Genomic DNA, 27,865 nt, shown 5'->3' on the forward strand with positions numbered 1-27,865 from the left:
ACTTATCTAGGCTTGGGTATATTTTTTCCTTGCATAGATTTCTTTTGTTTTGTTTTTGTTTGTTTTTCAGACAAGGTTTCTCCTGTGCGACCCTGGCTGTCCTGGAATTAACATGCAGGCCTCGAACTCCCAAGACATCTACCTGCCTGCCTCTGCCTCCTGAGTGCTGGGGTTAAAGGTGTACGACACCACGACCGGCTGCATATGGATTTCTTCAAAGGCAACCATGACATTGTTGCGTTTCTGCTTAATCCGTGAGAGCAACTTAAAACATTAAGCTGCATTAAGTAAGAAGTGCACCTCTCCTACTGGGTGGAGTGATGCACATCTGTGATCACTGCACTCAGAAGGCTGAGGCAGGAGGATCAAACTGAGTGTGAGGCGCTGGGCAGTGGTGGCGCACACCTTTACTCCCAGCACTTGGGAGGCAGAGGCAGGCGGATTTCTGAGTTCGAGGCCAGCCTGGTCTACAGAGTGAGTTCCAGGACAGCCAGGGCTACAACAGAGAAACCCTGTCTGGAAAAACCAAAACCAAAACAAAACAAAACAAAAAACAAACAAACAAAAACAAAAAACAAAAAAACCCCAAAAAACTGAGTGTGAGGCCAGCATGGTAAAATAGTGAGTTCCAGGTTAACCTGGGCAACTGAGGGAGACCCTGGTTCAAAACCAAACAAGCCACTCTTATCCCTGCTAGGGCTAGGGCTCAGTAGGTACGGTGCTCACCACACAAACACAATGATCTGAGACTGTGTTCTTGAGTGTGTTTGTGTGCTTCTATGTATGTGTGTGTGTGTGTGGTCTGTGTAAGGTCAATCTCAGATGTCATTCCTCTGGGACTAGTCACCTCATATTTGAGACAGGCTCTCTCTCACTGGGACATGGACCTTGCTGATTGGCAGGGCTGGCTAGCCAGCGAGCCTTAGGAAGACACCTGTTTATGCTTCCCCAGTGCCAGGATTTCAAGTGTGTGGCAGGGTGCCCAGTTTTTTACATGAAGTCTGGGGATCAAATTCAGGTTCTCATGATTGTCTGGCAAGCACTTTACCAGCTGAACCCCACCCCCCATCCCTGCACTCCACCCCCAGCCCTCCTGCTTTAAGTATACCAAAAGCAAAACAAACAAAAACCTCACTACTTTTCTAGCTCCCCCTAGCCGAACCCCCACCCCCACCCCCACCCCAAGGATTTAATGAGCAATTTGATGCAAAGCGGAGAGCTTTCTCTTCCTTTAACCAGAATCCTCTCCAAACTTTCCTGGGAGCTTAGCTAGGCATAGGTAGCATTTTCTAATGTAAGCCACACTTTGCTGGGCAGGTCTAGAACGGTTTAAATGTGGGCTCTCTGTCCTATGGGGACCAACTTTCCAAAGCCCTTTCTCCTTCTCCAAAGCCTTTCCAAGCTAAACTTGGCGTAACCCGCCAGGAAAAGCCCCTTTATTATCCGGAAGTATCTTTGAGTCAGGCATCGGGAGATTCACAGCACCCTACCCCAATGTGAAGGACAGGAAAAGGTGGGGACCTGCCTTTGGGGGTTCCTTACATGCTGGAATTACCTGCCAGGTACTCGATGACGGCGGCCATGTAGACGGGAGCGCCCACACTGATCCGGTACTTGAAGGTCCCTTTTTTTAGGTAGCGCATCAGCCGCCCTACCGGAAAGATGACACCGGCCCTGGCCGACCGGGACAGCTTGGACATTTTCTTCTTCCCACTCCGGCCTGACATCTTGCTTCAGTTTTCCCTCTCAGCTTGCTGACAGAGTGGTCTCTTGGCACTTACACAATACTAGAAAAAAAGGAAGGCAGGATTGAGGCTGGCTGGAGACATGAGAGGCACATCAGTGTGGCCTTAGGTCACACTGTGACATTTCTGGATACCCCGTGGAAGCAGCTGAACCCTGCCTGCCAGCACAAGAAGGTGCAGGCGCGAGCAGGGCAGGGCCTCTGAAGGGCATCTTGGACCCCCCTACACACACACAAACATCCCTCCCCAGGGGGCAGCCCCAAGCAGCTTAGGCCAAAGGAAGCTGTCACAAGAGAGGAAGTTACACTCCTGTACCCAGCTGCCCAGTGATGGCCAAGATGCCATCTCCTTGTCCTCAGACCTTGTCAATATTGCTCTGTATGAAAAAGAGATTTTGCAGATGTGATTAAAAATTGTTTTAAAAAATACAGGTCCTCATATACTTGGAATTGGCTGGGAATTCCTCATTCTATTGCCTCTACTTCTAAGGAGCAGAGATTACAGGTGACAGCTGCCACATCTGGCTCCATGTTTCTTTTTCTTTTCTTTCTTTTTTTGTTTTGTTGTTGTTGTTGTTGTTGTTTTTGAGACAAGAGTTTCTCTGTGCAGCCCTGGCTTGTTGGACCGTGAAAGAGAGTCTGTGTTCTGGTTGAGCGAGGCTTACTCTGGAGACCCAGTAGAGAATTCTACAAGGGATGGAACCGTGAGCTACATCCCCAGACATTAAGGCTGCTGACACCACGAGCCCTCCAACTCCATTATCTGTGGCTAGACAAGGCCAGGAGCTCCCGGTATTCTGGCTGGACTCCACCCCCAGTCACCTGACCACAGCCAGATAGGCCCCGCCCCTGTTCCCTCCACCCTCAGTCACCTGACTACAGCCAGATAGGCCCCGCCCCTGGGAACAGAAAGGTAGCCCAGCCTACTATAAAAAGAGCTGCTTCACCCCTCCCCCCTCTCTCTCAACCCCTTGCTCCCTCTCTCCTCCTCCTTTCCCCCTCTCCCCACGTGGCCATGGCCGGTCTCTACTTTTCTATCTCCTTCTTCTCTCTCTTTCTCTCCCTCTCCCTCCTCCCCCCTCCTTTCTAAAATAAATGCCTTAAAACCATGGAATGCCTCCTTTTATCTAGATTCACCAGTGCTGGGGCAATGGATTAGGCCTTCCTCTAAAAAGCCTCGTCTATCTCCTGCAGGAAAGTCTTCTAGCTCCAGCTGTGAGACCAGACCAAGGACTCTCGCCCCACGACGGCGCTTCCCCTCCCTGCCCCTTTTCTTCCTTCGGCCCTGACTGAGCTGCCCTAGGGGCCCCCAATTCGTTCTCAGGTCTTCCTCGGTGTCCAGCGACATCCTGCGATGCTCAGGAGCTAGAACCTGTTGTCCTTGGCCTCTGTGAGGCCCAGGGACCACCGGGACTGTCCCTTCTCCACTACCCCCGAGGACTGGGATGGTGGCTCACAGTGCTTACCAGGCAGAGTGGAGAGGTCTCAGGCAGCCTCCTGTGTCTGCCCGGCCAGAGTACCAGAGCTCTGGTGAGACGTGGGTCTCCCTTTTCTACCCACTTTATTTCCCTGCTGCCCGGTGGTGGGGCACTGGCAATCCTGGAACTCACTCTGTAGACCAGGCTGGCCTCGAACTCGGAAATCCACCTGCCTCTGCCTCCCAGGTGCTGGGATTTAAGGTGTGCGCCGGCACTGCCCAGATCCATGTTTCATTTTAAAGACAGACTCTCACTATGTAGTCTTGGGTGGTCTTGCATTCACTATATAATAGATCAGGCTGGTCTTGAACTCACAGAGATCCACCTGTCCCTGTGTCCTCAGTTTCGGGGTCTAAAGACCTGTACCACCACAGGCCATAGCTTTAAGTGGTGTAAATAAGCTAATACACGTTTCTCAAAAGGAAGCACATTCCAGTGTCTCTAGTAATGAAGTCTTTTTTTTCTTGTAGCCAGGGTCTCAGGTAGCCCAGGCTGGCCGGCGATATAGCGTCTTTTGCTGCTTGGTGGGTTCTTTTTTCTTCCACCCTTTCAACCCCACACTAGATAAGAGAGATTAAAGGTTAAAGGTTAAAGGGAAAGAGATCCCTGCATAAGGTCAGCGGTGGGAAAGGGGGCAACAGTTAGACTGCTTCCTGCTGAGTGTCAACTTCTTGGGGCAAGTTTCTTCTTCAGCACTTATGAAACCATGGTCAATAGTCACTATTGATCTATTTCGTGACCTATAGCAAACAACCAACAACCATACAACACCCCCACCCAACACTGCTTCTCTGGGCCCTAGCATTTACATATTCTCTAAAGGGGCGCCAGAGTTCAAAAATGTCACACACTCACAGAAACTCTCCGCAGCTGGCAAAATCACGCCCCTGCTAGAGCCCGAGACAAATCACAGTCAGCTGTTCCGGTCAGTCCAAAGCAGCCCCATATCCCACACCTGGGATTATAACGAAAACATAATTTTAAAATATTTCTATTGTCACTGTATTGGAAGTTAATATGTAGTTGCGGATGACCTCAACTGAACATGTGATTCTCCTGCCTCCACCTCCTGAGTGCTGGGCTTGAAGTCACGTACAACCATGACAAGTTCACATGGTGCTGGGGATCAAACCCAGATCTTCAGGCACACTAGGCAAGCGCCCTGTCTACAGGGCTACATTCCCAACCCCCAGAATACCATTCTTTAAAACAGAAGCCCTCCAAAGAGGGCAGTGTTCATGGATTACGTCACTGCCTAGCAGCTAGACTGCAAACTGAAAGCCGCAGCAGAACCCTGAGTTTTGCTCCTTGGGATGAGAAATCCAGGATGATTTGGGGGTGCATGTGAAGTCAGCACAGAGAGGTGGATTCCGTGTAACGCACCAAGGGACAAGGCTATAACTCATTGTCCCTTACGAAGCCATCTTCTGAGTGAAGTGAAAACAAGTGTAGCATCCCGGACACAGTCTTGCTCATGTCGTTTTGAGACAGGGTCTTTCTATGTAGCCCTGGGTAGACTGTGTCAGGTTGGCCCAGACACAAGTCTTTCTAAGGCTGAAAATAATTGTTAAAGGGCTGGGTTGATCTCAAGCTGTCAGGTAAGGGAATACTGTGACTAAAAAATAAGTAATCATATACTATTTGTAACTTACATAGTACACATCAGAATATGCAACAAAGTATAATGATACATAATTACGGAGCAGTATAATTCAGAGTAAGTAAATTGCATAGGGCAAAGAAGAGCAGAGTAAAGCCATAGGCATTTCTAGGAAACGAGTCAAAGCTCTCTGCTCCAGGGTGACGGCATTCCCTTGTTGATACAAACGAGGAAGTCAAAATAAACTGACATTCCTTCTGCCCACCAAGGCTGCAGCTCACATTTCCACGAGGCTGCCTTAGCCGCAGCCCACGTGACTGCGAGAAAGCCAAAGGCTCAAAGGATGATGGGAGACAGTACTAAACAGATGCCCAGCTGCTGGGAGACGCACGGCTAGGGTTACTGAACCGGCACAGGTCATTTTCTTTTTACTTATTTTTGTATGTGTGTATGTACATATGTGTGTTTGACATATTTGTAAGTGAGTGTGTGTGTATATATATGTATGTGTACTGGATAGTTTTATGTCAACTTGTGACAGGCTAGAATCATCTGAGAAGAGGGGACCCCCAACTGAGAAAATGCTTCCATAAGTTTGGGCCGGAGGCAAGCCTGTAGAGCATTTCTTAATTAGGGATTGATGGGGGAGGGCCTAGCCCTTTGTGAGTAAGACCACCCCTGGGCTGGAGGTCCTGGGTTCTATTAGAAAACAGGCCGAGCAAGCCGTAGGAAGCAAGGCTGTGGTTCCATGGCCTCTATTTTAGCTCCTGTCTCCAGATTCCTGCCCTGTTTGAGTTCCTATCCTAGCTTCCTTCAATGATGGGCTACAGTGTAGACTTGTAGGCCGAATTAACCCTTTCCTCCCCAGCTTGCTTTTGGTCGTGGTGTTTTATCACAGCAATAGAAGCCCTAAGACAATATGTGTCTGTCTGTCTGTCTGTCTGTCTTTCTCTCTCTATGTGTGTGTATGTATATATGCATGTGTGTATGTATGTGTGTGTATGCATGTACATATATGCATGCATGTATGTGTGTGTATGTATGTATGCATGTATGCGTGTATATATGTGTGTGTATGTATATATGTGCATGCACGTGTGTATTCATGCATCTGTATGTGTGTCTATATGTTTGTCTGTATGCATTATGTATGTGTATGTATGTGTGTATGCATGTACATATATGTATGTATGTATGTGTGTGTATGTATGTATGCATGTATGCGTGTATGTGTGTGTATGTATATGTGTGCATGCACATGTGTATTCATGCACCTGTATGTGTGTATGTGTCTGTATGTGTGTATGCATGTACATATATGTATGTGTGTGTATGTATGTATGCATATATGCATGTGTATGCATGTATGTGTGTATATGTGTGTATGTATATGTGTGCATGCACGTGTGTATTCATGCACCTGTATGTGTGTATGTGTCTGTATGTGTGTATGCATGTACATATATGTATGTATGTGTGTATGTATGTATGCATGTATGCATGTGTATGCATGTATGTGTGTATATGTGTGTGTATGTATATGTGTGCATGCACATGTGTATTCATGCATCTGTATGTGTGTATATGTGTGTGTATGTATATGTGTGCATGCACGTGTGTATTCATGCATCTGTATGTGTGTATGTATGTGTCTGTATGTGTGTATGTATGTATGTATGCATTATGTATGTGTATGTATTAGTGTGTGTGTGTGTGTGTGTGTGTGTAGGGGAGCTTGCATGGTACTCAACAGAGCACAACTGAGCTCAGGTCATCAGGCTTAGTAGCACTTGTCTTTACACACTGTGTCATCTTGTAGGTTTAATTTCCTGTTGCAACCTAAAATCTGTTATGGTTGAGATGTTTTACACATTAACTATGCATTAACTATGGAATTAAGAGTACTCAGTCCTGAGATGTTTCCTTCCTCCCTCCCTTCCTTCCTTCCCCTCTTTTCCCATTTCTTTTCTTTTTACTCTTATTTTATGTGCAGGAGTGTTATTTGTTTATTCACTTGTGTGCTTGGCTATTTTGTGTGTAGCAGTGTTTAGCCTTACTCACGTGCGTGCCTGCTGCATACAGACACCAGAAGAGGGTGCTGGATCCCCTGACTGCAGTTACAGACAGCTGTGAGCTGTCACATGGGTGCTGTGGAATAATCCTGGGTCCTCTGGAGGAGCAACCAGTGCTCTTAAAAATGGAACCATCTCTCTTGGACCTCCCCCTTAATTCTTTTGAAGTGGGACATCTGGGCCCAGGGAACACCCTGTAGGAGGATGGAGGGAATGCTACAGAATCTGGCCGCGGCAATCAGGGACACACAGCAGTTGCCACTACCTGAACAAGTCTGTACATGGCGCCTGAGATGTGAGAGCAGGAGGGCACTGGCGGGGGAGCACAGGGGGTTGGCAGACATGGGGGGGGATGAGAGAGGGTAATAAGGTGAACATGACTGCAATCCATTCTATACATGCATGAAACTGTCAAAAAAGAAAAGTCTAAGCAGGGCAGTGGTGGCACACGCCTTTAATCCCAGCACTTGGGAGGCAGAAGCAGGCGGATTTCTGAGTTCGAGGCCAGCCTGGTCTACAGAGTGAGTTCCAGGACAGCCAAGGCTATACAGAGAAACCCTGTCTCAAAAAAAAAAAAAAAAAAAAAAAAAAAAAAAAAAAAAAAAAAAAAGAAAGAGAAAGAAAGAAAGAAAAAGAAAAGTCTATAGAATTAGGCCTCTGTTTGTTTTGTTTTATAAAAGAGATCTTTTGTTTTTTGTTTTTTTGTTTTTTTGTTTTTCGAGACAGGGTTTCTCTGTGTAGCCCTGGCTGTCCTGGAACTCACTCTGTAGACCAGGCTGGGATGAAAGGCATGTGCCACCACCACCCCGGCGTAAAAGAGATCTTACTATGAAATCTAGGCTATCCTAGAACTCACTGTGTAGCTCAAGATGGCCTTGAACTTGAGGCACTCCTCCTCCTCCTTCACCTTTCCAAATGATAGGATTATAGGTGTAAATTACATCCTCTCTCCCCCACCGGAGAACTGATTCATTTACGGGGAAAAGAAAGGTCATATTTATGACCCTGGGAAGTGGCCAGGGTCTCTGGGGCAAGGTTTGTGCGGCTGTGCACCACTGGCCAGGGCAGGGGTATTGGAAGATGGTTCATGCATCTTCAGGGGCTGTAGGGGGGGGATGAGAAAGGGGCAGTAGGGGTGGGGGAACCTTATAAGGTCAAACAAGGACTGAAGCCTGGTAACTGTCAGGGTGACACATTTTTACTGGGGCTGATGGTGGGGCAGCCGCTCTATGGTACCAGGTTGGGAGTAGGGAGGGAACCAACTCCTGCCATCCTCATGTTTGAGGTAACGGGGTTGAAGCTCCCTCAATCCTTCCTCTGTAACCCTGGACCATTATGGTCTCACAAAGCATTCCTTCAGGATTTTTTGTTTTGCTGTTTTTTTAAAAAAAATAAGAATTACTCAAGATGGGCAGTGGTGGCACACGCCTTTAATCCCAGCACTTGGGAGGCAGAGGCAGGCAGATTTCTGAGTTCGAGGCCAGCCTGGTCTACAGAGTGAGTTCCAGGACAGCCAGGGCTATACAGAGAAAATGCTGTCTTGAAAAACCAATAATTAAATAAATAAATAAAAAATTACTCATTTTATGTATGTGAATGTTTTGTCTACGTGTGTGTGCATACCACATGCATGCCTGAGCCTGTGCAGATCAGAAGAGGGCATCAGATCTCCATGAAATGGTATTCCGGATGGTTGTGAGCCAGCATGTTGGTGCTGGAAGCTGAACCTAGGTCTTCTGCAAAAGCAACGCGTGTTCCTAACCATCGAGCCCGCCAGCCATCCCTGCAGGGTTTGAGACCAGCAAGGAGACTTCAAGTGCCTCCCTAGGAAAAAGGTGCAGCGGTATGAAGAGTGGGTCTTCAAAGGTGGCCCCCGCCTCTACACTAGAAAGAGCATCTTGAACAAGAGAAGTGACCAAACACCAGTGACAGGTGACTCACACGAGGAAGAGAGGACATTGGGATTTGTGGATCATTTCAACTTCTTTCTGGGAGCTGGAGACGTGGTCCGGTGGTTAATGGCATGTGCTACTCTTCCAGAGGACCTGAGTCTAGTTACCAACACCGATATCAGGCGACTAGCAACTACAGCTCCAGGGAATCCCATGTCTTTGGCTTCCACAGGCAAGTGCACAAACTCACGCTCAAGGCGCTTACCCATAATTAAAAATAAAACTTTTAAAAAAGATTATTGTACTGAGGCTTTACCTCTGTGACAGAATGTATTTGCCTAGTATCCAAAAGGGCCTGGAATAATTATACCACCCACCCTCAGCCCCTTGAGACAGGGTCTCACTGTATAGCTTTGGTTAGTTTGGAACTCACTGTGTAGTCAGCCTGGCCTTGAACTCACAGAGGTCTGTTTACCTGTCTCCAGAGTGCTAGGATTAAAGGCATTCCTGGCCTAAAGGCCCTGAAATGGATCTCTAGCACCACAAAATGTAGTTGGCATGATTAACAGATTGTAGTGAGAGGAAAGGGGGTGTGTGTCCATAGATTGCTGGAGTCACAATCCTAGAAAAAATGAGTAAGAAGCTAAGTGTGGTGGCATAAGCCTGTAATCTCAGCACTCAGGAGGCAGGAGCATTGTGGGAAATTTCCTGGGCTACATAGTAAGACCATGTTTCAAAAAAATAAAGAAGGAGGAGGGGGAAGAGGAGGAGGAAGAGGAAGAAAGGAGGAAGAGGAGGAGGAAGAGGAAGAAAGGAGGAAGAGGAGGAGGGAATAAAAAATTAGCAAGGCATCAAAGAATGAGACCAGCACTTGGGAGGCAGGGGCAGGCGGGTTTCTGAGTTCGAGGCCAGCCTGGTCTACAGAGTGAGTTCCAGGACAGCCAAGGTGACACAGAGAAACCCTGTCTCGAAAACAACAACAACAACAACAACAACAACAACAAAAACCAAAAAAACAAGACAAAAAAAAACCCAAAAAACAACAACAACAACAAAAGCAAAATGCAAACCATGCTGGGTGGTGGTGGTGCACGAGGCCAGCCTGGTCTACAGAGTGAGTTCCAGGACAGCCAAGGCTACACAGAGAAATCCTGTCTCGAAAAACAACAACAACAAACAAAAAACCCCAACAACAACAACAAAAAAAGATCTGGAAGTCCACACCAGGCAAAAGGAACAGAAAATGTCAATGTGTGAGTGAACGTGTGGTAAGGTGGGGGGCAGTGGGTTCGACCTCAGGCAGTGAGTGGCATCAAGGTGAAAACAGAGAACCCAGGAAAGATCTGATTAGGAAGCAGTCCAGGTAGACAGAGACCGGGTCGAGCGGGTAAGGTAAGATCTAGTGGACAGATACGGTGGATTACGAAGGACTTCCCAGTGGGGACATCTGACCATTGAGCAGGTTTTGAAGCAAGACAGGAGTGAACCCCCCGCCACGGGGAGAATCCTGATGCGGAGGCTGATCTGTGGTGGACTCTGGTCATGAAGGCATCTTTGGAACCAGAAGTCTGGGCTTCTGGAACTGAATGCTTCCTGATGGCGTCACCACCTTGCTCCCATCTCAGCCTGAAACTCTGCACAGGACAAACTGGAGTTACTCACGAAGTTCTGCATTGGAGGGCTGCAGGCTTAGGCGCCTGGCACTGGACTGGCTGGAAAAGGCCTCACAGCCCAGATAGTTCCCATAGCCTCACTTTTTTTTTTTTTTAATTGCAGGTTGAAGCAATGTTATCAGTGGTTAAGAGCACTGGTTGCTCTTCCATGGAACCTAGGTTCCATTTCCAGCAGTTGAGATGGCTAACAACCATCTCTAACTCCAGTTCCAGGGGACCCAACGTCCTCTTCTGGCTTCCACGGGCACTATACACACACACACACACACACACACACACACACACACACACACACACACACTATGTGCCCTATAGGGTGGCCAGGAACTTCCTACAGAGTCCAAGCTGACTTCAAACTCTCCTCCTGCTTCGGATGATAGACATGTGGCATGATGCTCAGCTCACACACAAATCCCTGAGGTGAATGAAGTGGGCTTGGGGTATTTTATTACATAGTTCACCCACATTATTTTTAAATGCATGCGTCTATATCGTTGATGCGTTCCTATTTCACATGTCACTTTCCCACTAAAGTATCTAGGTATTCCTCAGAGGAATGCAAGCAGTAACAACCCTATCAATATGGTCTCTGATGGTGGCACATAGGGACAAGATGACACTGAGTGCTGAAAATGTCCACAGTTTCTGCTTCTGTGCTCTCTGAAGCTGCTGACCTCATACACGTCTTTCGAGTGTGCTCTGTCCCCGAGGAAGCTGGGACTGCAGATGGGAAGTGTGAATATCTGACAAGTTGAGGAGGAGGGGTCAGGAGCCAGGAAATGCAGGGAGCCCCAGCTGTCACTGGCACTGTCCTAGGAGCCGGGGACTCAGGGCGATATTAAACGTCCTGGTCATCGCGCGGTGGTTGGGTAAGTCAGCCGGCGGTGCTCAAAAGCATGTGGCTCCTGGTAGAGAGGAAGAAAGGAGCCTGGAGTGGGATCAGGAGGCTTTGTGCACCCCTATGTCGTTGGCTTCAACCCCCGAAACCTCTTTTGTACAGGGGGGTAGGTGGCTCATGACCTTTCTCTCATACATTCTAATTTTTTATAAAATGCACTTTCAAATGGTTTTGGTCAAGACATTTAACCTCTAGATGAAGTCAGTTCTAAATTGTTCAGAGAGGCCCACAGTGGAAGTATATACTCATAATCCCAACTCTTCCCAGGTGGAAGCAGGAGGATTAGAAATTTAAGCCCAGTTTCACTCATGTATGTATGTATGTATGTGTATATGTATGTATATGCGGGGCTGGAGAGATGGCTCAGTGGGTAAGAGCACTGATTGCTCTTCCAAAGGTCCTTGAGTTCGAATCCCAGCAACTACATGGTGGCTCACAACCACCCGCGATGAGATCTGACACCCTCTTCTGATGCTTCTGAAGTCAGCTACAGTGTACTTTTGTATAATAATAAATAAATCTTTGAAAAAATAGTATGTATGCATGTATATGTGTATGTACATATATGTGTATGACTATATCTGTGTGTGTGTATATATGTGTATTTACATGTATATGTATGTGTTTTTTATATATGTGTATACAAACACACACACACACACACACACAGAGTTCAAAGCTGGTCTCAGCTACATGAGACTAAACAAACCAACCCTCTAAACAAACTCACAAACAAAACACCAAACAAAACTACACCCCCTCAATCAGTTCAGGGTCAGTTCAGGTTTACAAAGATGCACAGTGAACCCAATAAGCCAATTACACGCTTTTCCAGTCCCTGTTACAGGAGCCCCCCTGCCCCGCCCCCAAGGCTTAATAAGTCTGGTTGCCAAGGAAACCACCTGAAAGGCCCACCATCGAATAAAACATGTCCTGTGGCTATCCTGTGTGCCAAATGGACAGGAGCACCCCACACACAGACACACCTACACCACACACACACCTACACCACACACACACACACACACACACACACACACACACACACACACACACACCAGAGTAGTTAGGCTTGCAAGATAATGCTACCTTGGGGCTTGCCAGGATGAACCAAGACAAGTTTTAGGGCCCTGCCCTAAAACTAGAAATTAGGATCTGTCATAGCAGAAAAACAAGTGACTTTAGGGGGGCCTTTAGGGATGCTTAAAATACTCATCAAAACAAATTAGCTGGGTAGGGAAAACGGAGGCGCGATGCCACGGGGAAGCTGGTTCTAGACTGTGAATGATTCCTAAATGCAAGTCTCCTGCAGCTCCGGGCTTCTTGGTAGTCACAGTTTGGCACAGAGTGGGGGAAGCAGGGCCAGGTGAGGTCTGTCTGTGAGATGCCCACCTTAGAAGCTTTACCTAGGACCAGAGGGTTCTTGGAGCTAGGGAACATATCTTCTCACACTGGCTGCTGCCTTTTAGCAGCCAGCTGCTTACGGGCGGTAATGTTGAGACACCTTGCCCATTGCTAGAACCCACAGTGGGAGTGAGGAGGTCTGCTGAGAGCTAGCAGGCTCCCAAATCCACCAGGAAAGGAAATCTCTCACCTCCCGACCCTCTGGAAAGCCTCTGAACCTTGGGACCACCCCTCCTTATGTTTATTCTTGCTCAGCTGTAGTCAGGAGAAATCGCCCTAACTCCTGCCTTTGCTAGATGCCTCACTCCACTCTTGTCTTGGAAAGAGAGAGGAGTTCAAAGTTTGAGTTGAGCTTGCATCCACAGTTTGTAAAGTTAAGTCTGGGGATGGGTTACCGTCTACAGCACCAGTTCTCAACCTGTGGGCCTCAGTACCAATGACCCTCGGTAAGCATAGGTATTACATTACAATTCATAACAGTAGCAAATTTTTTTTCTTTGTTTTTTCAAGACAGGGTTTCTCTGTGTAGCCCTGGCTGTCCTGGAACTCACTCTGTAGACCAGGCTGGCCTCGAACTCAGAAATCCGCCTGCCTCTGCCTCCCAAGTGCTGGGATTAAAGGCCTGTGCCACCACCAGTGCAAAATGAACAGTTACAAAGTAGTAGTGAAAATAATTTTAAGGCTGGGGTTAAGCACAACATGAGGAACTTATCAAAGGGTCCCAGCATTAGGAAGGTTTGAGAATCCCTGAGCTAGAGAGAAAGAGCCACCAGTGGGAAGATCTATCGCCATCTGATTAATAGTTACTGTTTACACTTGTTTACTGTCTGCTTTCAAACAATTTGGCTCCCGCCGGGCATAGCTTATGGATGACAATCTATTCTGTTTGTTTACATATTTGAAGAAAGCACTGAGTTGGCTAGCACTCAATGTGAAATGACACTGAGCCCCCTGGGGCTCCCAGTCTCCAGGCTACACATGGGATCCCTTAATGAACTTCAAGAAAGTCCTGGTGTGAAACACATCTGGTTTGTCCATAGCTGAAAGACCAGGGGCATAGACTCTTATCACAATGGCCCTTTGACCACGAAAGTTGTAAGCACACCTATGGGCAACCAGGAACATCACTTGGGGTATACTGGGAAAGGGACCTGAAAGTCTATTGTTCTAGGCTCTGGTTTTGGGTCCATAAGGGCACTTATTAGTTAGATTTTAATTCAGGACAAATAATAAGTTGTAGCCCTCCCTCAAACACAGGCAATAGACTGTCACGGACCTAGCCCAGTAACTACCGTATTTCACAGACTTTATGGCAAACCTTTGTTTTGTATTTTTTTTTTTTTTGCTATGTCTAGACTGTGCGAACAATACGTGTCATCACGTTATCAATGAGACACAGTACTTATGGGTTTTTTGTTATTGCACAGGAAACTGTATAGATGTTGTGAAATTTATACCTCCCTGCCCTTAAATGTTTTCCATGGTATTATAATAAAGATAGAACTACTCCAAGCACACTCTGTTTCAGGGACACATTGGAAGTCTCTAGCAGAACTCTGGGAAAGCTGGGGAGTTTCTGGTCTCTGCTGGGCCCGATCACTTTCAGCTCATCATGGCTGGGGTCTTCACATGATCTTTTCTTTTAATTGCTCTTCCTTCCTTTGTGTGTGTGTGTGTGTGTGTGTGTGTGTATGTGTATGGGTTTATTAGTGTACAAGTGTGTGCATATGCGTGTGGAGAACAGAGTTCTGTCACCAACCTTGAATGCTCTCCACTATACTTTTTTTTTTTAAAGATTTATTTATTTTATATATGTGAGTACACTGTAGCTATAGAGATAGTTGTAAGCCTTCATGTGGTCGTTGGGAATTGAACTGGGCTCCCTCCAGTAGGCCCCCTCTTCAGTCAACTCTGCTCGCTCAGTCCCTGCTTGTTCTGACCCAAAGATTTATTTATTAATACACTGAAGCTGTCTTCAGACGCACCAGAAGAGGGCATCAGATCTCATTACGGGTGGTTGTGAGCCAGCATGTGGTTGCTGGGATTTGAACTCAGGACCTTCAGAAGAGCAGTCAGTACTCTTACCCACGGAGCCATCTCACCAGCCCCCCTCCACTATCCTTTTTGAGACAGGGTCTCTCACTTAACCTGGAGCTCACAGACAGGGCCAGACTGGCTGGTGGATGAGCTTCAGGGCTCCTCTGTCTTCGTGTCCCCAGTGCTGGGATTATGGCCATGTATTATTGTGCCTGGCTTTTTACATGGGTGTGGGGGTCATAACGCAGGTTTGCACACTTAGGAGTTCAAGGATGTTACTGACTGAGCCATCTCTCCCTCCCGCCCCAAGTGTCTTCCTTTGGATGATACCTGCTCCTGGCAAAGTGGGGTTCATGCTTGTAGCTGTAAATCAGTGAGTTGCTACCCCATGTGAGTTGCTACCCCATGTGAGTTGCATATCAGATACTCCGGACATCAGATACTAACATTACGGTTCAGAACAGTGGCGATGTTACAGTCATGAAGTAATTTTACCTTTGGGAGTTGCCACGGTGTAAGGGACTGTATTAAAGGGTTGTGGCATGAGGGAGGTTGAAAACCATTGCTATGAATCAAACTGCCAGGTAAAGGTTAATACAGAAAGGGAGGAAGGCTGGCAGCATTCAATCCTATTTCACATCTTGAGAGCACATGCAGCACCTGACTGCACATGTGTCTTATCCATCACTCACTATGGTTAAGGCATACATGCTTATCAAATTCTTGGGACTCAACCATGTACTACATGGAGCAAACAGGCCTTTCTTCTGCTGTAGCAGCCTCACTGGGGCCCTGGGAGCTATGGAAGGCTTGGGTTTCTCTGTCAGGCTCAGCACCTACAAACATAAAACGTGTATAGACACTCAGCGTGGTGGTGCACGTCCTGGGGAGGGCAGCGCTGACTACAGTGCTTTTCTACGTGGTCCGTCTTCAACTCGCTATAGGGCTACTGGAACATAACTCGACTGTAAGATGACAGACACCCGTAGTTATGTCTTGTTCATGGTGCTAGGGACCCACAGGTACTAAGCAAGAGGCCTACCACTGAGCAACCCCCCTAGCCCCATGGCTTTGTTGCGTGTGGGCTTCTGTATTAAATACACATGACTATGTCATCAGTACTGACCTCACTGCCTGCAATACCGTAACTTGTGCCTCAATAAGGCGTTAGGTAATCAGTGTGGTGAATCCTTAAAGAGCTCAGCAAGGAGACACCTCTCAGTAACAGACAGAGACCATCACAGAAAACATCGGCCGATCAAAGTACATACAGACTGTGGATCTCAGTTCCAAGGAATACACTTATGATATAACACAAGACACCTAAGGCTCAGGTGGGGATCATTGCGGAAGAGTGGGCGGAGAGACTGTAAGGGTCAGAGGAGTAGGGTGTTTGCTGCGAGGTTGTGTGTCCTGTGACTAGCAGGAGCCACGTCCTTGATGTCTCATCAGCATGAGTATGTAACATAGCCGTAACAAGGACAACACCAAGAGACTTTTGAAGTGGAAAGAGGGAAGATGGAGAGGCCTCGACCCTACACAAAGGACCACAGGCAACTAAGGGATGCTGAGGGCAGGAAAAAAAAAATGGTCTTCCCTAGGGAGGTCATCCAGTACCAAATAGAAAGCCCTGGAAGTCCTAAAAAGATACATATAATAGACATTATACAGACTATGTAGGTTGCATTGCACGCACACACATATCAACAAAAGAAATGAAGCCAGGAATCTGAAATAGAACAAAGTGAGGGGCAAGTGGGAGGGCATAGAAGATGGAAAGGGAAGGGAAATGATGTAATTATATCATAGTCGCATAAAATAAAAAAAAAAAATTAGGGCCGGAGAGACGGCTCAGCTGTGAAGAGCACCGGCTGCTCTTCAAGAGGACCTGAGTTCAATCCCCAGCAACCACACGGTGGCTCACAGCCATCCGTAATGGGGTCCGATGCCCTCTTCTGGTGTGTCTGAAGACAGTCTGAAGTATGATTTACCTACATAAAGAAATAAATAAACCTTTAAAAAAATAGTAAGAATGATCTCACTTCCATTCTTAAGTGAAAATGATGCTTTTGAGCTGGGTACACCAGCAGGTATACCAGTGGGTGGAAGGTGGACATCACTGGCTCCAAAGTGAGTTCCAGGCCAACCTGGGCTACTTGATAGCTTGCCTCTACAAAACTGGGTGCCCGTGAGATGGCTCAGTGGCTGGAGGTGCTTGCCACAAAGCTTGACAACCTGAGTTCGATCTCTCATTTCCGGCATGCAAATAAATAAGTACACAAATAAATGTGATAAACAGTTGCTAAAAACAGAAGAATAAGGAAGAAACCCGAGATGGCTGCACACCTTTAATCCCAGCACTCTGGAGGCAGAGGCAGGCGGATCTCCGCAAATTTGAGGTCCTACAGCGTTCCAGCCAAGGTTATAGAGAGAAACTCTGTCTCAAAAAACAAACAACAAACAAAAAAGAAGAGAAAAAAGACAATTTTTCAAAGCAGTTATACTCCTTCCAAAAGGTATTTATTTTTTAAATCTACGCTACTTCTTTAAACAAAAAAATTTTTTCTTTATGAGTATGGGTGTTTTGTCTGCACGTGTGTCTGTGCGGCATGTGTATACAGCACCTACAGAGGCCAGACGAGGATGTCAGATCCCCTGGGACTGGAATTACAGACAGTTTTGGGAGCTGCCATGTGGGTGCTAGGGATTGGATCTAGATTCTCTGGAAGAGCAGCCAGTCATCTTAACCACTGAGCCATCTCTCCAGACCTCTTATATTGCTCTTTTTGAGACAGGGTTTTGTGTGTGTGTGTGTGTGTGTGTGTGTGTGTGTGTGTGTGTGTGTACAGAACCCAGGCACTCAGTAATGCTAGACAAATGCTCCACCACTGAGCTACACCTTCAGCAGCCTCAACTGGTGGCTTTTTAAAGAGACTAGAGTCAGGAAAGAGAACGGATGGGACTGGATGCAACTGTTGTTGCCACCTAATCCCAGGTCATGTCTGTTCATTTGTCTTGCAATAGGACCTAAAATCCTAATACCGTTCATTTAATGTATTCTTTTGAGATCCTTTGCTTTAGGACTATACAAATCAAAATTGCCCTGTGTTATCTGAAAGCAGGAAATAAAACAACCTTTAAATACCGTTTTCTGAGACATTTTCAAACATGGAAATGAGGCGCCGTCCCCAGTGGGTCAGTGGACTGTGTTAAATTGCGCTGGCACCTGTGGCATGTCCCTCCTCCGTACCACTGCGCTCCAGCAGATTGTAGATTGTAAATATTTATGAAAAAAAAAGAAAGAAAGAAACGAAGCAGACGCCACTGGGAAGCAGCTTTCTTTGTCAGTCCATAGCTGTCCATCAGGAGAGTCAAATGAGAGAAAATGGAGCTAAATAGGACATGAAGGAACTCGATATAAACATACGAACTATATGCAGCACTGTGCTTTAAAGGGTATGAAATAGCCTCTTGACAGCTCCTCACCTAATAGAATGCTAACACATTTAGGCGTCTTACCCTGAGTACTGTATTGAGACAATAATAGTTGGTTACCATTATTCTGTAGCTATGAAACCCATTTTCAGTGATACTAGCTAAATCACTAGCTCTATGACATTCCCATTTAGGGACTCCAAGGGCAAGTGATTACGGCACAAGTAATACTTTCCACGACATTTCATCTTTGAGCGACTGAGAACAGTCAATAATTTCACCATCCTGTACGTTAAAACAGGGTAACCATTTATCACGTAAAGAGCAACACCGAATGCAGTTTTATCAAATGACACGGGGGTCAAATTAACCAAATTAACCAACCACGAACATGAAAACCCAGCATTAGCCCAATTGATTTAAATTATACTATTGGAAAACACATCACTCCCTTTTTAAAAATGCATTTCCATTCATGCTGTGGAATGGGAAGCTCACGTGCTCTTTGTAATTCAGAGGCAGAGAACATGGGCCACCTGGGTCATTCCAGAGGATGTCGGAAGAGATGAGGCCCATGTGAGTGGATTTAAGATTTCTTCAGGAGTTGAGGACACTGTAACTTGCACTAGATATATATATGTGTGTGTGTGTGTGTGTGTGTGTGTATGTATGTATTTATATGTAACTTATATATGCGTGCATGCATGCATGTGTGCACAAAAATGCATGTGGAATGCAGAGGTCACTTTTTTTTTTTTATTTGAGACATACACAGTCTCCTGGTTTGGAGCTCACCTATGTGAGGAGGCTGGCTGGCAAGTTTGCCCACACCAGGGATCCGTTCAGCTCCACTTCCCAAGCACAGGGATTATATGGGTGCATACCACCAAGCCAACTGTGTTTTTTTTTTTTTTGTTATTGTTGTTTGTTTGGGGTTTTTGTTTTTGTTTGTTTTTCGAGACAGGGTTTCTCTGTGTAGCCCTAGCTGTCCTGGAAGTCACTCTGTAGACCAGGCTAGCCTCGAACTCAGAAATCCACCTGCCTCTGCCTCCCAAGTGTTGGGATTAAAGGCATGCGCCACCATGCCCAGCTTTTGTTTGTTTTTAAGATGTATCTATTTTATGTGTTTGGGTGTTTGGTTTGCATTTATGTCTATGCAATATGTGTATGCAGTGTCTATGGAAGCCAGAAGGAATCAGATCCCCTGGAACTAGAGTTACAGAGAGTTGTGAGCTCCCATGTGGGTGCTGGGAATCAAACCCAGGTCCTCTGGAAGAGCAGCAACAAGTGCTCTTATGCACTGAGCCATCTCTCCAGTCCCACACCTGAGTTTTTACGTGGGTTCTGGGGATTAAACTCAGGTCCTTGTGCTTACAGGGTAAGTCACTTTACTGACCATGCCATCTTTCCATCTGCATGCAGTGATTTTTAGCACATTTTCTTGTCTTCATTGAACCCAAGCTATGGTTTTCTTAAACGAGAGAAAAACAGATGTGGTTGCTGTGTTTATTTCTTCCCAGCTATTCATTTGCTGTTTTAATATAAATACATTTGGCCCTTAATGATACTAGATGGATGAAAGATGACTAATAATTTTATTTGTTTTAAAACCCGAGTTAAAAATGGACCCCAGAAGAAAGCCAATCAGAAAATGCACCAGTTTGTCTTTTGGATGTATTTACTTAGCATGCGTGATTGGGAGCTGTGATTGTTTGTATATGCTCAGCCCTGGGAGTGGCACTGTTAGAGGTGTGGCCTTGCTGGAGGGTGTGGCCGTGTTGGAGTAGGTGTGTCACTGTGGGCAGGGGTTTTAAGACCCTCATCCTAGCTGCCCGGAAGCCAGTATTCTGCTAGCAGCCTTCAGATGAAGATGTAGAACTCTCAGCTCCTCCTGCACCCTGCCTGCCTGGATGCTGCCGTGTTTCTACCTTGATGATAATGGATTGAATCTCTGAACCTGTAAGCTAGCCTCAATGAAATGTTGTCCTTTATAAGAGTTGCCTTGGTCATGGTGTCTATTCACAGCAGTAAACCCCTAACTAAGACAGGGGCATATGCCATGGTGTGTGTGGAAATCAAGAGGGATACTATAAAATCCTTTGTCTCCTACTTTCCTGAAGCTCTGTTCATCAAGCTTGCATAGGGTAAGTGCCTTTACCCACAGAGACATCTCACTAGCCCCGAGTCTACTTATTGATGAAAACAGAACCCTCCCCCCCCAAAAAACAGCCAAACAACCAAACAAAACCCTTAATGTGTTTAGCCTAACGCCTGCCTGCCTTTTTGTTCTTTAAGGATGGGCAAATGGGAATCGAGGGCTAACTGTCCTGTTTTTTGTTTTTTGTTTTTTTTTTTCTTAAACTCTGGTTGCTTTCAACAAGTAATGGAGTTTCTTGCAAGCAGCATCCTCTGGGCTTCTCTAGGAAAGGGACTGGTTGTTATCTGAGCCAAGATAAGCTGGTCAAGGGATTGGGGTCAGGGTCCCAGGCAGCTGGTGATACCTGACCCACCAAGACTGAGAACTGTTCGCTCTCAACCCATACAGTCTGAGCTGAACACAGGCAACAGCCTCTGGAGCACCCGTCCCCAACTCCACTTCTACACTCCCTGCCCCCACTCTCCCACCTTTTCCACCGGAGTAGCTGGTAACAGGCAGTGTTTGCATATTAGTATGTGTGCCCCACCTCCACTCCCTGCACCTCTCCCGCACTCCCTGCACAAAAAGGCAGGCAGGAGCTAAGCTAAACACATTGAGGGTTTTTGGGTTTTTTTTGTTTTGTTTTGTTTTACATCAGTAAATATTGGCTCTATTATTAACAGTGAAGCTTCTACTGTTCTTACATACCATTCGCTCTGTGGCCACGGGGAGAACCAATGGCCATAGAGTGTTGGACAGTTTCTTCAGTTTCTTAATGACCACCTGTGGGTGGTCCTCAGGCAAATCAGTGGAGTCTTTAAAACTCCTCTTTGGCTTGAACAAAAGCTTAATGGAGGCCGGGCGGTGGTGGTGGTGGTGGCGGTGGCGGCAGCAGCGGCGGCGCACACCTTTAACCCCAGCACTTGGGAGGAAGAGTCAGACGGATTTCTGAGTTCGAGGCCAGCCTGGTCTACAGAGTGAGTTTCAGGACAGCCAGGGATACACAGAGAAACCCTGTCTCGAAAAACCAAAAAAAAAAAGGGGCTGGCGAGATGGCTCGGCGGGTAAGAGCACTGACTGCTCTGCCGAAGTTCCTGAGTTCAAATCCCAGCAACCACATGGTGGCTCACAACCATCTGTAATGAGATCTGCCTGAAGACAGCTACAGTATACTTACATATAATAAATAAATAAACCTTTTAAAAAAAAGTCTACTGGAGCTTTCATTACAGAACAAGACAGGAGAGGGCAGGGAAGAGGAGCCAGGTCCCTGGAAACCTGCTCCAGGCTCTGTGGAGTTCGACCTGATAACACTGTATCTACTGACCTACTGACCTTAGAGGCTTTCTCCAGAATAGATGTTCCACAAAGATACTGGACAAAGGATCCTGTTACAAATGTTGACACCAGGAAAAATCAGGCACATGCCTGGAGCTTACTTTTGAAGTCACTGTTAGGTTGCTTTTGATAATTGTAGAAAAAGAAAACTGACTGCAGGGCTGGAGAGATGGCTCAGCAATTAAGGGCACTGACTGCTCTTCCAGAGGTCCTGAGTTCAATTCCCAGCAACCACACGGTGGCTCACAACCATCTGTAACGGGATCTGACGCCCTCTTCTGGTGTGTCTGAAGACGGTGACAGCATACTCGTACACATAAAAATAAAGCAAATATGTCTTTAAAAGAATAAAAAAAAAAGAAAACTGACTTCATTGAGCACCAGAACAGCCTGTGTCCATCCACCATGACAGCAATACACCTTATTAGTCAGAGAACAGCACAGGTAAACATACCATGTAGGGCGATGGCTCAATTTGCAGGAGTGAGGACTGGGGTTTGCATTCCCAGTACTCACGTACAAAGTCAGATACTGTGGTACGAGTCCATAACTCCTGCATGGGGAGGTTCCAGGATACAGGAGAATCCTTGGGGCTCACTGGCTACCCAGCATAGCCTAATTAGAAAGATCAAAGTTCAATGAGAGAATTTTTCTTAAAAGTCAGGTGGTGGACTGGGCATAGCTACATGTGTCTGCAGGGAGGGAGGCAGACACAATCAGAGCTCTCTGAGTTCAAGAACAGCCTGGTTTACGAAGGGAGTCCCAGGCCAGGCAGGACTACATAGAGAGTTCCTGTCTCAAACAAACCAGAACAAGCCAGGTGTGGTAGCACACACCTTTAATCCCAGCACTTGGGAGGCAGAGGCAGGCAGATCTCGTAAGTTTGAGGCCTGCCTGGTCTACAGAGTGAGTTCCAGGATAGCCAGGACTACACAGAGAAACCCTGTCTTGAAAAAACAACAAACACACAAGAAACCCAACCCAACACAAGCCAAAAAAACAAGAGTCATGCAGCTGGGGCCAGTGCTGGATCTGGTGCCGGGCCGGGGCTGGGGCCGGGGCTGGGGCCGGGGCTGGGGCTGGGGTTGGGGCTGTTGAAGGCACTTGATGCCAAGTCTGATGACTAGAGTTCCATCCCTGGAGCCTACATGGTGGAAAGAGAGAGATCCTTCAAGCTGTCCTCTGACCTCTGACCTCTACACACAAACACATAGCCGGATACATACCCACCCCAAATAAATGCTTAAGAAAAAGGTGGTCAACCTTTAGCCTACACACACACACACACACACACACACACACACACCTATAAACATGTAACCACATATCACATGGACATACATACAGAGTCCCGGGCCCAGGATCACTTGAATTGATTATCTCTTGATTGACATTCTGCAAGAAGAATCAATTTGCAACTTCCCTGTGCTGATGGGGAACACACTGGATTATCCTCTGATCTGAACGTTAATGCCATCTATCCTGGAAGCTACCGGCTTGCACTCTCCGTAGGCCGCCACTACTGCTTAATTTTATGCTTTATTGAGCATCAAGGGTTGTGGAAAATATAAGTTACATCGTTCTGTGCATACATCTCCCACAAGATTGCCCAGCGAGCACCAGCCTGGGGTGCAGGAGAATTGGATTTGACCTTATTATGCTTCTGCCCAATTCTCAATGGAAACAACCAAATTGAGGCATATGAACTATATTCCTAAAATGACATCTCATTGAGTTTTTGTTGTTGTTGTTGTTTTTTGGTTTTTTTTTGTTTGTTTGTTTTTTTGTTTTTTTGGTTTTTTTTTTTTTTTTTTTTGAGACAGGGTTTCTCTGTGTAGCCCTGGCTGTCCTGGAACTCACTCTGTAGATCAGGCTGGCCTCGAACTCAGAAATCTGCCTGCCTCTGCCTCCCAAATGCTGGGATTAAAGGCATACGCCACCACCGCCCGGCTAAAATGACATCTCATATCCAGAAACAATCATCAGATCTTGAGGCAGACTGAGTGTTGTCATTTTAGGTTAAAAAAAATTATATATGGCTAAGGTTGGCAAGATGGCTCAGTGGGTAAGGATACTTGGCGCCAACCTGACAACCCAAGCGCGATCCTTGGAACACACATGGGAAAGGAGGTAACTGACTCCAGCAAGCTGTCCTCTGAACTCTGTAAGTATGTGCTCTGCAAACTCTGGCACGTATGTGCAGTAGTATGTGCTTACTGGCCTGTGTACACGCACATAAAGATACACACAATAAATAAATGCTGAAATTAAAAAAAAAAAAAAGAAGCAATTTAGTGACTTGTAACATCAGGAAATTACACCAGTCCCCAGGCTGGTGGCCCATGTGTACGTCTGGTCCCTATTTATGTCAAAGCCTGGGAATTTTGACCTGAATTACTTACTCCATTCAAGGCCCAAATTGGCAATGCCAGTCAAATAAATCGGGCAGAGTATGATGTATGCCAGGATGGATAAATGAACATCGAGGACTTCAGAGACAGCGCCAGATTTATCTCACTTAATACTCTGTGACACGACCAAACGTTTAAAGCCCAGTGCTACGTGGCTCCATCAGAGTCTCTTTATCTTTCATTTGTCACGGCATGGGAGGGGTTTCCTGGCAGTGATGCAATTAAGTTTTATAAATAAAAAATAAAAATTTTCATACTTCACAAGATTTGCAAAAATCAAACACAGAATCAGTAAAGTGTTGGGAGCCCTTTTTTTTTCTTTGATAGAGATAGAGAGTGTTGGCAGGCTTCCTGGGCTGGAGTCCCTTGGCGCCTCCTCAGCCTTTGCTTTTTTTTTCCTGAAGGGCAGGGATAATAACATCAGCTATCCGTGGCGCTGTGGTCAGAAATAAATGCGTTCATTCATATCAAGCTATCGGAATAGAACCTGGCTTGCAGTGCACATGTAATCAACACAAACTTTTAAAATTGTTGCATTTTAATTATTAACTATCTATCTATCTATCTATCTATCTATCTATCTATCTATCTATCTATCATCTATCTATCTAGCATTGTGTATCCATGCATGCACCACAGGGCTCCTATAGAGAACAGAGAGAGGATTACCCGCAGGACCTGAGTCTCTTCTACGACCACAAAATCACTCAGCTCACCAGATTTGGTAGCATGTTTTTTACCACTGAGCCAACTTACTGGCCCTCAACAAGAACTCTTTGGTTTGTTTCTTCAAAGGAAGCCATTACAAAAAATTTCAAATTACGTTTCTTTATTCGTGTGTGTGTGTGTGTGTGTGTGTGTGTGTGTGTGTTAGTGCATGCCGCAGATGACAACTTTCGGAAGTCAGGCAAAGACTTGACACAGCTACACTGTCTGTGTGAAATCTCACCTGGAAACTGTCTCCCCCCACCCCCCACCAGTTCCTGAATCTTTCTTTTTCTACTCCGTTGGAAGCAGTCACCTCTTACTTGTACTAGGGACACAGTTGACATTTCATAAATGTCTTTAAATGAATGGATAATTTAAAAGAAATGACTTAAATATTTTGCTTCAAAAGCATTTTTTTCTTTTCTTAAGAACACTCCTCCCCCCTTTTAAAATTTTATGTATATGAGTACACTGACACTGTCCTCAGACACACCAGAAGAGAGCACCGAATCCCATTACAGGTGGTTGTGAGCCACCATGTGCTGCTGGGAATTGAACTCAGGACCTCTGGAAGAGCAGTCAGTGCTCTTAACCGCTGAGCCATCTCTCCAGCCCTTCAAAAGCATTTTCAAAGCCAGCAAGATGGCTAGGTAGGAAAGGGTGACTGCTGCAAAGACTGCAGACCCGAGTTCTAGCCCCAGCATCCATAAGAAGGAGGAAGAAGCTGAGGATAACTGGCTCTTGAAAGTGGTCTTCAGCCGGGCAGTGATGGCGCACGCCTTAAACCCCGGCACTTGGGAGGCAGAGGCAGGTGGATTTCTGAGTTCAAGGCCAGCCTGGTCTACAGAGTGGGTTCCAGGACAGCGAAGAGAAAAAAAAAGGGGGGCTCTTCATACACCTCAAAACAATAATAGGATATTTTTTTTAAAAAAAAATTTACAAAAGCATTTTTAGGTTTCCTCTTTATTTTGTGAAATGAAATATCTTTTCAAAGAGCCACCATCCCCTCCAATTTAATTCCTGAGAGAAATTCCCTGCCTTTCAGCTGCTGCTGGAAACACTGGACTCTCGGGCACAGGATGTGGCTCAGGTGGCTCAGCTGGAGGAGTGCCATCCTAGCATCCTAAAGCCCTGGCTTTGAGTCTCAATGATTGTATAAACTAGGCGTGGTGTGGGTGCATGCGCGGAACTAAGGGCTTGAGAGGTAGAGGGAGGAGGATCCGGAAGATAATTCTTGGCCAGAGTTCAAGGCCAGCTTGGGCTAAAACAAAAGAAATACCTACTATACCTTTCTCCTTTATTTCCTGTTTTCTCCTAAACTTCCCACAGACCTGTTCAGTGAAAACCACTGGAGTGTTCTTTTAGTTCATCCCTCAATGGGAAGCTGGTAGTCCAGCCCTGAACTCAGCCACTTCCATCTAATCGTCCCACCTTCTCTAACAAGCCTAGCCCCGCTCCTCACTTCCAGTCTGAAATCCTCTCCTTCCACTAAAACTTTTGGCACTTTATGGATTTTCATCCCTGTTATCCTGTATCATTTCCAGACGATCATTTCCAAATAACTCGATACATGTGGTCATGCAATCCACACTGACCGATTTGTACAGCACCCAAGGTTATGGCGGCCATGGTAGCTGTGATCCAAAGCTCTTCACCGTCCTTGGACTATCTTCTTCACACTTTCTACCCATTCACACCACATTTTCATTTGTAGAGCTCTACAGTTTATTTATTTGTTTTATTTTTTGCTTATCTGCAATTTGCCTCTTTCTTTCTTTCTCTCTTTCTTTGTTTCTTTCTTGGTAGCATGCCTTGACGATCGTTCTCTTTACTCTTATACATGCTGACTTTACTCTTTTTAATGGCTGTCTCATATTCCAGAGTGTAGGTGTGTGAGGGACGATGGAGCATCCCTTCCTATTGGCTGATACTGGGTTTTCAATGTTGAAACTACCAAAGCTCTGCTGTGAATGCTTGCACACATGCAGCTCACTGTTTGCTTCTGTAGGATGTATACCAAGAAGCGGAGTGCCAGGGAGATAGATGGCCTAGAGAGAAAGGTGCTTGCTTTAAGCCTCACAACCTGAATTTGATCCCTAGGACCCACATGGTGGAAGGAAAGAACCAAGTCCAGTAAGCTGCCCTCTGACCTCCACCCTCACACTACACACACAAGAAGTAAATATAACAGTACCCCCCCAAAAAAAAACCTAACTGCCACTTTATAGCATGTGCCTATTATATATTTAGTAGTGCCAAACTCAAAGCTAGACATATGGCTCCTTGGGCAAAAAGCTCTTGCCACCCAAGCATGAGGGCCTGAATTCAAATCCTTGAACCCATGTCAAAGCCTGATTCGTAGACAGGGTATGTGCAATCCCAGTAGCCCACAGTCAGAACTGCCAGAAGCTGGCCTGGCCTATGTGAAGGAAAAATGAGCAAAGGGATCGTGACTCAAACAAGGCCTGGACTGATCCCTGGGGTTATCCTCTGACTTCTATATGAGTGCTAAGGCACAACGCAGATACACACACACACACACACACACACACACACACACACAACAACAACCATAAAAACCAGTGCCTAACTGCTATGCAGTTTTTGTTGACGGGCACACACCCATAGGCAATAGAAGGTACCCAATTTCCCAGGGGTGTAAGTGAACACATTTTTTCTGTGTTGGCTGTATTTTTATTTTAGCATCTCCCAGGCCTGCAGTGGGATTCGCTCTCCGAGAGTGAAACCCTGATTTCCTCAAATCCATGTTGCTCTCTCTGCCTGGATCTGTTTAAGAGTTCATGCTCATCCCTAGGAGATCATTTTGTCTTTTTTGTTCATCTCTACAAAACACACTGTTCAAAGACACTTATCAAGGCAGCAACTAATCCAGGCTGGCCTCTAACTCGTCGTGATCCTCCTGCCTCTGCCTCCTTCAGCAAATCCTACCGGCCTGTGCCACCACAACCGGCGTTTAATCCCAGCACTTGGGAGGCAGAGGCAGGTGGATTTCTGAGTTCGAGGCCAGCCTGGTCTAC

At 46.2% G+C, this 27,865-nt stretch overlaps 1 protein-coding gene across 2 annotated transcripts in view; it reads right to left on the minus strand.

Moving 5' to 3' along the window:
- LOC116074310 (core histone macro-H2A.2) overlaps window positions 1-27,865 on the minus strand; it is a 49,153-nt gene that overhangs the window by 18,660 nt on the left and 2,628 nt on the right. For both annotated transcript variants that reach the window (XM_031346721.1, XM_031346722.1), the window contains exon 2: window positions 1,556-1,787. In XM_031346721.1, coding sequence (XP_031202581.1) covers window positions 1,556-1,727 — 172 coding nt within the window. In that variant the 5' untranslated portion in view covers window positions 1,728-1,787. The remainder of the gene's footprint in view (window positions 1-1,555; window positions 1,788-27,865) is intronic.

Source organism: Mastomys coucha, unplaced genomic scaffold, assembly GCF_008632895.1.
Source record: "Mastomys coucha isolate ucsf_1 unplaced genomic scaffold, UCSF_Mcou_1 pScaffold3, whole genome shotgun sequence".
NCBI lineage: Eukaryota > Metazoa > Chordata > Mammalia > Rodentia > Muridae > Mastomys > Mastomys coucha.